This window comes from Cebus imitator, unplaced genomic scaffold (genome assembly GCF_001604975.1).
Source record: "Cebus imitator isolate Cc_AM_T3 unplaced genomic scaffold, Cebus_imitator-1.0 Scaffold519, whole genome shotgun sequence".
Taxonomy (NCBI): Eukaryota; Metazoa; Chordata; class Mammalia; order Primates; family Cebidae; genus Cebus; species Cebus imitator.
In genome coordinates, this window is record NW_016107834.1 from 972330 (window position 1) to 984319 (window position 11990).

Consider the following 11990-nt stretch of genomic DNA (forward strand, 5'->3'; position numbering starts at 1 on the left):
AATCCCAGCTACTCAAGAAGCTCAGGCAGGAAAATCACTTGAACCCGGGAGGTGGAGGTTGCAGCGAGCTAAGATTGTACCATTGCCTGGGTGACAAGAGAAAACCTCTGTTTCAAAAAAAAAAAAAAAAAGCAGAAAAAGCATTTCCTTTGAAAGCAAGCATCCTGTTGTCCTAGACTACTGTGGTATGAGTAGCTCTGAACCCCAAGCATGAATTATTTCAGAGTTTACTCAAACTGAAATTGAAATTAATACCAGCCCTAACTGTTCATGTTGAAATGTTCCTTTTCTGATAAATCTAGCCCTGGCAAATCTATACTTTTTACTGGTGACTGAAGATAGCCTTACAATAAGCTTAATTGAATTATTAAAAAAATACAGGAGGGAGAGAGATCCAAGATGGCCAACTAGCAGCAGCTCAGGGTTGCAGCTCCCAGTGAAGGTGTAGGGAGTGAGTGGACGCCAGACTTCCAGACGAATTTTTGTTGCCTACGGACCAGGAGATTCCCAGTGGAGGAGCCCCACAGGTCGCTAGCGTGACTGTTTTGGCCGGCGTGGCTGTTTCACCAGCATCCCAGCGCTGCGGTTCTCAGTGCAGAGTATGCAGGACTGGGTGCCCTTTTGGTTAGCGTTTGGAGCTCTGGGATGGCATGGTCGCCCATTCAGCTGATTGAAAAGGGGACTGAAGCTGGGAGCCAGGCCAGGACATTCCCGGGCAGAAAAAGCCCCACGAATCTCAGTGTGGCTGTTCGGCCGGCGCCATCGCGGCAGGGGAAATTGCATACATCCCAGCGCCTTTTCGGTGGGCAACTGGGGCACCTGGGAGAGAATCGACCATTCAGTTAGGAAAAGAAAAACAGAGGGCTCCGAGGCGGGGAGCCAGGTGATCGGGCTCAGCCGGCCCCACCCCAACAAAAAGCAGCAGTTGGAAACACTAACGGTTGAGAGTTTCACAGCAAGCACAGCTGAACCCGGGAAGGTCCAGCTCTGTGAGGGAGGGGCATCCGCTGAAGGAAAACAAAGAAACAGAAATAACATCATCACCAACAAGCTGTGCGTCCACTCAGAGACCCAATCTGAATGTCAGCAAATACAAAGACGACAGGTGGATAAATCCACAAACATGAGAAGAAACCAGCACAAAAAGGCTGAAAACATCCGAAATCAGAATGCCTCTCCTTCTTCAGGGGATAGCGGCTCCTCATCAGCAAGGGAACAAGGCCTGATGGAGAATGAGTGTGATGAATTGTCAGAATCAGGCTTCAGAAGGTGGATAATTAAGAAACTTCTGTGAGCTAAAAGAATATGTTCTAACCCAATGTAAAGAAACTAAGAACCTTGAAAACAGGTTTGACGAAATGCTAACGAGAATAGACAATTTAGAGAGGACTATAAGTGAATTAATGGAACTGAAAAACACAATATGAGAACTTTGCGAAATATGCACAAGTTTTAGCAGTCGAATTGATCAAGCAGAAGAAAGGATATCAGAGGTCGAAGACCAACTCAATGAAATAAAACGAGAAGACAAGATCAAAGAAAAAGGGTAAAAAGGAATGAGCAAAGTCTCCAAGAAATATGGGACTATGTGAAAAGACCTAATCTACGTTTGATAGGTGTACCTCAATGTGATGAAGAGAATGAATCCAAGCTGGAAGATATTCTTCAGGATATTATTCAGGAAAGTTTTCCCAACCTAGCAAGGCAGGAAAATATTCAACTCCAGGTAATACAGAGAACACCACAAAGATATTCCTCAAGAAGAGCAACCCCAAGGCACATAATCGTCAGATTCACCGGGGTTGAAATGAAGGAGAAAATACTAAGGGCAGCCAGAGATAAAGGTCGGGTCACCCACAAAGGGAAGCCTATCAGACTCACAGCAGATCTCTCAGCAGAAACCCTATAAGCCAGAAGAGAGTGGGGGGCTAATATTCAACATCCTTAAAGAAAAGAACTTTCAACCCAGAATTTCATATCCAGCCAAACTAAGCTTCATAAGTGAAGGAAAAATAAAATCTTTTGTGAACAAGCAAGTACTCAGAGATTTCATCACCACCAGGCCTGCTTTACAAGAGCTTCTGAAAGACGCACTACACATAGAAAGGAACAACCAGTATCAGCCATTCCAAAAATATACCAAAAGGTAAAGAGTATCAACATAATGAAGAATCTACATCAACTAATGAGCAAAACAGCCAGCTAGCATCAAATGGCAGTATTAAACTCACATATATTATTATTAATCCTAAATTTAAATCGACTAAATGCCCCAATCCAAAGACACAGACAGGCAAATTGGATAAAAAGCCAAAACCCATCGGTATGCTGCATCCAGACCCATCTCACATGCAAGGATACACAAAGACTCAAAACAAAGGGATGGAGGAAGATTTACCAACCAAATGGAGAGCAAAATAAATAAATAAATAAATAAAAAGGAATTGCAATTCTCACCTCTGATAAAATAGACTTTAAAGCAACAAAGATCAAAAGAGGCAAAGAAGGACATTACATAATGGTAAAAGGATTCAGGCAAAAAGAAGAGCTAACAATCCTAAAAATATACACACCCAATACAGGAGCACCCAGATACATAAGGCAAGTTCTTAATGACTTATAAAGAGACTTAGACTCCCACACAATAATAGTGGGAGACTTTATCATCCCATTGTCAATATTAGACAGATCAACCAGACAGAAAATTAACAAGGATATCCAGGACTTGAACTCAGACCTGGAACAAGTAAACTTAATAAACATTTACAGAACTCTCCACCCCAAATCCACAAAACATACATTCTTCTCAGTACCACATCACACCTACTCTAAAAGTGACTACACAATTGGAAGTAAATCACTCCTCAGTAATTGCATAGCATTTCACAGGTTTAAATGAAATATTGGTTGGCTGCCTGTTTTTTCCTCCCTTATTCCTTCCTGTCTCCATTGTTAAGCACAATTATTGACATAAAAGAGGTTTTCAATGCCCATTTTTAGACTGCATTCTAGCCTGGGCAATAAAGCAAGACTCCCATTCTCTCTCCCTCTTTCTCTTCCTCTTTCTCTCTTTCTTTCTTCTTTTTCTTTTTTTCTCCTAAAAAAAATACAGGAATTGATTATATAGGAGAAAATGCTTTCTCTTTCCAAAACAATTTTATTTTTTATTTCTAAATTTTTTTCTTAATACAGATGGGCTCTTGCCATGTTGCCCAGGCTGGTCTCAAACTTCTGGGCTCAAGCTATCTGCCCACCTTGGCTCCCCAAAGCGCTGGGATTGCAGGCATGAGCCATGTCCCTAGCCTCCAGAACAATTTTAAATGTAAAAGTGGCCTGGAGACAATTTAGAATTTGGGTCAAAACTAATGAGTTTCAAACGTTATTATATCTGTAATATAACTTCTAAGGCAGAAAAGGCAGCCTTTTCCCTACTCCCACCTTTTTTTGCTTTTATTGCTGACCTTCTTGGTTCTAAAAAATTTGTTCAGAAAGCCTGATAGCTGTTTAAACGCTTAGCACCATAACACAGACATGGTGGAAAATTGCATAAATGGGCAGGGCATGGTGGCTCATGCCTGTAATCCCAGCATTTTGGGAGGCCAAGGCCAGTGGATCACCTGAGGTCAGGAGTTCAAGATCAGCTTGGCTAACATGGTAAAACCCCATCTCAACTTAAAAAAAAAAAAAAAAATACAAAAAATTAGCCAGGTGTGGTGGTGGGTGCCTGTAATCCCAGGTACTTGTGAGGCTGAGGCAGAAGAATTGCTTGAAACCCGGGAGGTGGAAATTGCATGAGCTGAGATGGTGCCATTGCACTCCAGCCTGGGCAACAAGAGCGAAACTCCATCTTAAAAAAAAAAGCATAAGTGTGTTGAATCACCTGGAAAATTATTTTCTTCCCTAGGGTCTACACGTTCCACACTATTATAGCCTCTTTTAACTGGTAAAATAGATACCCCAATTCAGAGATCCAGTCCTTAATGCATCACATTTCCAGAGCCATGAGAAAACAGCTATACCTGGTATAGTGAATTAGACTCACTTTATTTCCCCATGGAGGAAATAAAACCCCATAATTTGAAACCTTTGGAAAACATAGGCAATGCAATTTTTGGAACTGTAATATAGAAACAAGAGACAATCATACAATGCTTCCAAATGAAGTCTCACATTGAATTTGCTGATTTGTAAGATAGATTTCCCTCTTCTGGACAGCTTTGATGGCCAGGATAGAGGTTCATTTGCTTTTGTTTCCAGTAACTATTCTCTTTGATGGATACAGGATTTATGGGGTCTAAGGAGAACATACAATTCTAAAGTGTTCATGTTTGAGAGAGAATTCCACAATGATCAGAAGGATTGAGACAGTTTTAGCATAAAAATTAGAACTACATTAATGAGGAGGTCGGCTATACCCAGTTTGGAGCTAGATAGTTACACTACCCAGTCCTGACATGTTGGAATGCCAGATAAAATTGATACAGAAACATTGTCTTGGAGTCTAAAAGACAGCTGATATGCTGTTACCATCTTGGAGTCTAAAAGATGTCTGATATGCTGATATCTGTTGTCTTCTGTCATGGATGCAAACTCTTGAAGAGCACCACTGGGTCTTAGTTCGTGCCATAAAGATTATTCTCAGTGTAGATATTGTCTTCTGCTTGGACTTCCTTTTTAGCTGCATTTTGCAAAGCTTTAATTTGAAGGCTGCTAAAAGAAATACTGCAGAAAGAGTTGTTGAAGAATAACATGAATAAGGAAAAAGGCAGACCACTTCTCACATATGAGCAGCACTCTTGTTTATGATCAAGCAATATCAGGTCCTTGAGACTCTGGAACCACGTTCAGACAAAGTACAAAATGAATAGTGCATTCCAGAGTTGTGAAAGGTATGGCTCTTAGTATTAACTAAGTTGAAGAAAAGTCTGTTTAATAAGCATGTAGATAGACAATCTAAAAAGTATTCAAAAACTCAGCTGGTCTCTCAGAAACTCACATAATAGAATACAAAAACAGAAAATCTGAAAATACAGAGCTCTGACATTAAACTAAGTTGCTAAATCAAGATGCACATTTTCAAATATGGCTAAGAACTGGATGACTGGTGTTCTTCCAGCTGTGGCTTGTGATCCTTTCAAGAGCGTTGTTAAATCTACTTATCAATCTACATCCTATATTCAAGATAAACACAGAATAGAAAAGCATTGAATGTACTTAAATAGTACTGTTTCCGAAGTGTACACTGGATCATGGTGTTAAAAGTCTTCCTGTGCTGGATGCAGTGGCTCATGCCTCTCATCCCAGCACTTTGGGAGGCCATGGCAGGAGGATCACTTGAGGCCAGGAGTTTGAGACCAGAATAAGCAAAATAGTGAGGCCCCGTTTCTACATTTTTTTTTTTTTTTAGTTAGCCAGGTGTGGTGGCTTGTGCCTATAATCCTGGCTACTCCACTGAACCTGGGAGGTGGAGGTTGCAATGAGCTGAGATCACACCACTGCACTCCAGCCTAGGCCAGAGTGAGACTCTGTTTCAAAAAAAGAAATCAGTAGAAAGAGTGGAAATACAAGTGAGGGAAGAAAGTGGACTTAATTTTAACTCGTGTAGCATTTTGATGTAACTGGATATTTTTATGTAAGATATGTGTATATAGTGACTATTTGTTACCAAAGCCTGCCCCCAGAATATGGAACTTGTCTTCATTCAGCTGCAGATGAAAAACATGTCCACACATTTAAAGAACCGTGAGAAACAAAACTCTTTTATGGTTCCTAAACAGGTCAGTCAGACATGTGTGAAGACACTTAATTTTAAGTGTCAGTGAGCTCAAATGACTCAGTGTGACGTAACTGCCAAAAAGATAAAGTCATGAGGAAGTTCCCATAATTTGTTAGTGTGGCTTTTTTGGCTTTTTTTTTTATACTTTACACATTTCTCTTTCATTCCAGAAATATTTTTGAGCATGGATCCCTGAGATTGAGTCCTTTATATGCTATGGGATGTGACCTTAGATGTCACTCAACATTTCTGAAACTGTTTTCCAATCTGTAAAATGAGAATAGTACCTCTCTCACAGTTGATTGCTGTAAAGGGCTTGATTGCAATAATAAAAGTCAAGGTGTATTGAGCACTTACAATGTGCTAGGCACTGTTCAGACAGGTTCTCTGGATTGGCTCAGTTAATTAACTCAGACTCAGGAAAGCCTGTGTACAAGCATCCGATGAAGGAGAACTAGGCTTAATAGACAGTAGCCTAAGTAAGAGGGATGGATTCTGAATCAGATAAAGTCCTTGCTTAAAACTCAACCTGAACTAAACGAAGCAGGCTGGTTGGCTTTAGAACTAGGTAGTTGTCTCCTACCAGTACAGGCGATGGGGTAGATGGCCTTGGGACATCGATACAGTAAAGGGGATTTAAATTGAAACTGAGGCCGGGCGAATGGGTTCATTCCTGTAATCCCAGCACTTATGGAGGCCGAGGTGGACGGATTACCTGAGGTCAGGAGTTCGAGACCAGCCTGACCAACATGGCAAAACCCCATCTCTACTAAAAATACAAAAATTAGCCAGGTGTGATGGCAGGTGCCTATAATCCCAGCTACTTGAGAGGCTGAGGCTGGAGAATTGCTTGAACCCAGGAGGCAGAGGTCACAGTGAGGCAGGAGATCACACTATTGCACTCTAGCCTGGGTGACAAGAGTGAAACTCCGTCTCAAAAAACGAACAAACAAACAAAAAATGTAACTGGGCAGCAGAAAAGACTGAAAAGTCTTTAAAGGCAAATTCCAAGTGTCTTCAAGTCTAGACAGCTAATATAGACCCGTGGAGCAAGCCAGGCAGGGGGCAGCAGGGAATGATGGGAGCTGTGAAAAACTGGAGGCACCTGCCCCACCTCAGTGCCTTTGCACTCCCTGCCCCTCCAGCCAGGAGTTATCTTCCTCCAAGTTTCCTACTTTCTTGGCATTCACTCAAACAGACCCTTATCTTGTTCTATAGTCCCATAGTGTTTGTAAGCATGTAAAAGAACTGTGTTTATTTGCTTACATGGTTTCTGTCTGTTTTATTCATCTCCTTGGAATATAATACTCAATAAACACTCAGTAAGACAAAGCATTGGGTGAAATAAAGGAACACACTAAAGGAACTCATTCAATGTTTAGTTCCATCGAGCAAATCTTGCAATTTAGTTATCTTGCCTGATGGGGTTTGGTTAGGACTGAAGTGCTCCCTCTGTACCAGCTCTGCTACAACTCCAGGGAGATACGCAAAGCTACAAATACCACTGGAAGGTGTAAATAATAGAAGCGCTCATTCAAGCAGACTGTCGGGATCCAATGTATACAATGGAGAGTTTAGGAGAGAGGCAGAAATCTATTTTTATTTTACCAGAGTGGGAACCTCAAGATGTATTGATAGAAATACTTTCAAGCTTACCTTAGTTCTGCAGTCTTGTTTCTGAAGAAATATTCTAAATTGGAGGGGTGGGAGAGAGGAATTGAAGAGAAAATTAAACATCTCAGCAACAGTTCATAATATCCTCTTTCAATCAAGTATATTATTTCTGTTATTACTTGGATTTTTCCCTGGTCCCTTCAGGCATCTCCTTCCCTTTTGAGTCTGTAGGACCCAAACAAGCCATTTACTGTTCAGTATCTCAATTTCATTAATGGTTTGGTGTATTCATCCCCATGTCCTCTCTAACTGTAATGCAATTCTTAAATTATCCTTCATTTTAAAAAAAAATGAGTAAGTCCAAGATCCTTCAGATAGGCTGCTGAGCAATAAGCATGAACCAAGATTTGTTTTAGGTCAACTGGGACACAAGGCCATAGACTAAGAGCCACCTCTACGAAAGGATACATTTGCAGGAGCTTATACTACCAGTTGTCTCTCTTAGAGAAGGAAAGAATGAGTTGTTTTTGCTTAAGGGGAAAAGCATATTTTGAGGTTCTTAGGACTCAGAAAACAATGCCCTCAAATAGGCTGCTTTGGACTTCAAATTGAGAGCACCTGGGGAGGAGCACATGCAGGGAAGGGCCGTCTCTGAAGCTCCCCTATCTAGCTAAAGGCCAGATCCTCCAGAAGACATTCTGTTGTCGTGAATCTCTCCCCCAGATATCTCATCAATGGCAGGGAAATTGATGCACAACCCAGGAATAAGACTAGAGCTGATAACACATCCAGAGTCCAGAGGAACTTCGTTCCTGCCCTCTGTTCTTTGGGCCCATTCATCTTCCCTAAAAATCATTTACTCTTCCTCTAAAATTGCCTACATTCATCACTTTTCTCTCCCCTAAGAAAAGGGTATCTAAGGCCAGGCACAGTGGCTCACAGCTCTAATCCCAGCACTTTGGGAGGCTCTGTATTTAATTTTTCTTGACCTGGCACCGTAGCACACTCCTGTAATCCTAGCACTTTGGAAGGCTGAGGTGGGTGGATCACCTGAGGTCAGAGTTCAAGACCAGCCTGGTCAACACGGTGAAATCCCATCTCTACTAAAAATACAAAAATTAGCTGGGTGTGGTGATGCACGCCTGTAATCCTAGCTACTAGGGAGGCTGAGGCAGGAGAATCGCTTAAACTCAGGTGGCGGAGGTTGCAGTGAGCCAAGACTGTGCCATTGCACTCCAACCTGTGAGACAAGAGAGAAACTCTGTCTCAAAAAGTTCTTATAGGATTAAATTTTTTCCCATAGGGGAATAATAATTGAAAAATAACAAGTTTAAAAAATAATGGTTTAAAGTGAAAACTCCACTAGAATGTAAGCTCCATGAGGTTTATGAAGATTTATGGCAAAAGGATCTTTCTAAGTACAGTTACAGTTTAAGATTGCTGTGCACTTGTCACGTGAACCAGTCTCAGTGCTTTTTCTTTTTGTTCTTTTCCTTTTATTTTAGAGACAATGTCTCACTATGTTGCCCAGGCTGGTTTTGAACTCCTGGGCTCAAACAATCCTCCTGTCTCAGCCTCCCAAAGTGCTGGGATTCCAGGCATGAGCCACTGCTCCTGACTGGTTTTTAACAAAAAAATTTTTTGGAGACGGAGTTTCACTCTGTCGCCCAAGCTGAATCGCGGTGGCACAATCTCGGCTCACTGCAACCTCTGCCCCCTGGGTTCAAGTGATTCTCCTGCCTCAGCCTCCTGAGTAGCTGGGAACACAGGCACATGCCATCATGCCCAGCTAATTTTGGTATTTTTTTTTTTTTAGTAGAGATGGGATTTCAACTCCTGATCTCGTGATCCGCCCACCTTGGCCTCCCAAAATGCTGGGATTACAGGCATGAGCCACGGCACCTGGCCTAAATTTTTTTTTTAAGAGATGGGGTTCCCACCATGTTGCCCAGGCTAGTCTTGAACTCTTGAGCTCAAGCAATCCTCCTGCCTCCTTCAGCCTCCCAAGTAGCTAGGATTACAGGCACGAGCCCCCACACCCAGCTCCCATTCTCAGTGCTTTGTAGGTACTAATGCATTCAAACTTCATTTTCCCTGCCCCCTTGACGTAGATGTTATTACCAGGTTCCTTTTACAAATGAGGAGTTGGGGGATAAAGGGAAGTCTGTGAGATCAAAATCACGTGACTTAAGAAACTATTGAACCCAGGCAATTTGGCCATACATTTCTTGTTCCAGTCCCTTAGGAACAAACTCGAAATGACTTACTTTTGGCAATGATGGCACCTAAAAGAGCAAGAAGCACCAAGACAGAAATGCAGAGTCCAGCATAAAGTTCCTTAGTGGTGGTGGCCATCTGTGGACTATATACTTGGGTCAGTTGCTAAGGAAACAATAACAGATTGAAACAGCATCTTGTTAAAAAGTTATGAAGAGAAAACATTTCCCAGAATCACTTACCAGCCACATTCACCTGTATTGGTGCCTGGGTACTTCTGGAACGTAAGGGTGAGACCAAATGATATGAGTTTTTAACATATGGTGAAAATCTAAGACAAACTGAAATTCAAAACATATTTTACAATGATAAAGGTGTTTTCTATCTTGCTTGAGGTCATATTTACATAGGTGTACACATTTGTCAAAACTAAAACTGTATGCTTAAAACAGGTTTATATGTAAATTTTTAAATTTACTGTTTTAAAAGTCAAGAGGCTATTTCCATAAATACATCCTCTTGTGATATTTGAAAAGAGAAAGGTCAGGTGTGGTAGCTCACGCCTGTAAATCCCAGCACTTTGGGAGCCCAAGCAGGCAGATCAACTGAGGTCAGGAGTATGAGACCAGCCTGGACAACATGGTGAAACCCCGTCTCCACTAAAAACATAATGGCTGAGTGTGGTGGTGCGCGCCTAATATCCCAGCTACTCAGGAGGCTGAGGCAGGAAAAACTGCTTGAATCCAGGAGTTGGAGGTTGCAGTGAGCCAAAATTGCACCACTGCACTCCAGCCTAGGAGACGGAGTGAGACTTTATCTCAAAAAAAGAAAAAAAATGTGTTCATATAAATAGACTTGGTGTTATCTTAATGTGCTCAGTTTTTGAATTTTGTCCTTGATGGCAATCCTTACTTGTCTTTTTACCTGTAATTGACTATTCTGTCTCTATCTATGTAAACAGATTAGAGAGTAGCAGCACACAGATATGTCCATGATTAACAATTCTATGCAATCATGCAGAAATACAGAATTATTTGTCTTCTGGTGCCTATCACAAGAGATCATCACCTCCTGGAATAAGCCTGAAATGTGCCAGGCGTCATGCTAGTCCCCCTTTCACGGCTTAGTTGTAATTCTAAAGCAATCTCCCTGGGTAGGTATTTTAATAGAAGGAAAAGGGAGAATCTGAGTGAAGTCCAAGTCTTCCCATCTGTAAAAGCTTCATCTCTGGAGTCAGGATCCCACGTCTTGTACTTAGTCACTTCGTGACCATCGACAAGCTGTTTAACCTCTCTGAACCTATTTCTATGTCTAGCAACAACAGATTCAATAGCGTCTTTGCAAGGGTACTTTTAGGTCCTTCCTGATAAACACTATGAATACAGTGGAGTAACAGCAATTGAGCCATGCTTGCTTAGAAGTGGCATAGCCAGGCTGAGCGTGGTGGCTTACGCCTGTAATCCCAACACTTTGGGAGACCAAGACAGGAGGATCACAAGGTCAGGAGATCAAGACAATCCTGGCCAACATGGTGAAACCCTGTCTCTACTAAAATACAAAAAATTAGCCAGGTGTGGTGGTGCATGCCTGTAGTCCCAGCTGCTCAGTAGTCTGAGGCAGTGGAATCACTTGAAAGCAAAGGCAGAGATTGCAGTGAGCTGAGATCACACCACTGCACTCCAACCTGGCGACAGAGCAAGACTTCATCTCAAAAAAAAAAAAAAAAAAAAAAACTGGCATAGCCAGTGTCTGGGAGTGCACAACTGTGTTGTTACTACCTTACCTATAGGGTGGGAGGGAAGTGTAATGTGGGTAGATGGAGAATGGGATTTCAGGAGACAGGCTTTGCTTTCATTTGTTAATTACATTACACAAATACTGCATGCTCATTTTACAATGTGCAACTAAGCATAAAAAAGAAAACGAAAAAAAAGCGTAACCAGGTCAGGGATAGTGGCTCACACCCATATTCCCAGAGCTTTGGGAGGCTAAGGCAGAAGGATAGCCTGAGCCCAGGAGTTGGAGACCAGTTTGGTGAGAGCCTGAGACCAGTTTGGTGAGAGCCTGTCTCCAGAAAAAAATAAAATTAGCCAGGCATGGTGACATGTGCCTCTGGTCCCAGCTACTTAGGAGGCTTGGGGTGGGAAGATCACTGGAGCCTGGGAGGATGAGGCTGCAGGGAGCTGTGATCGTGCCACTGCACTCCAGCCTGGGCAATGGAGTGAGACCCTGTCTCAGATAAATAAATAAACCATAACTTTCACATCCAGAAACGAGCACTTTTGCCATTTTGCTTTATATACTTTCTAGAATTTTATCCTTCTAGGATTTTTCCTTCACAGAAATAATTACTATATATATATATATATATATATATATATAT

At 41.8% G+C, this 11990-nt stretch overlaps 1 protein-coding gene across 2 annotated transcripts in view; it reads right to left on the reverse strand.

Annotated features, from left to right (window-relative positions):
• Window positions 1-4025: 4025 nt before the first annotated feature.
• HAVCR1 (hepatitis A virus cellular receptor 1) overlaps window positions 4026-11990 on the reverse strand; it is a 25267-nt gene continuing 17302 nt past the window's right edge. For both annotated transcript variants that reach the window (XR_005197674.1, XM_017514189.2), the window contains exons 4-6: window positions 9658-9772; window positions 7433-7466; window positions 4026-4722 (exon numbers count right to left, since the gene is read on the reverse strand). Coding sequence is in view for 1 of the 2 variants with exons in the window: in XM_017514189.2 (XP_017369678.2) it covers window positions 4614-4722; window positions 7433-7466; window positions 9658-9772 (258 nt within the window). In the remaining variant the exon portion in view is untranslated. The remainder of the gene's footprint in view (window positions 4723-7432; window positions 7467-9657; window positions 9773-11990) is intronic.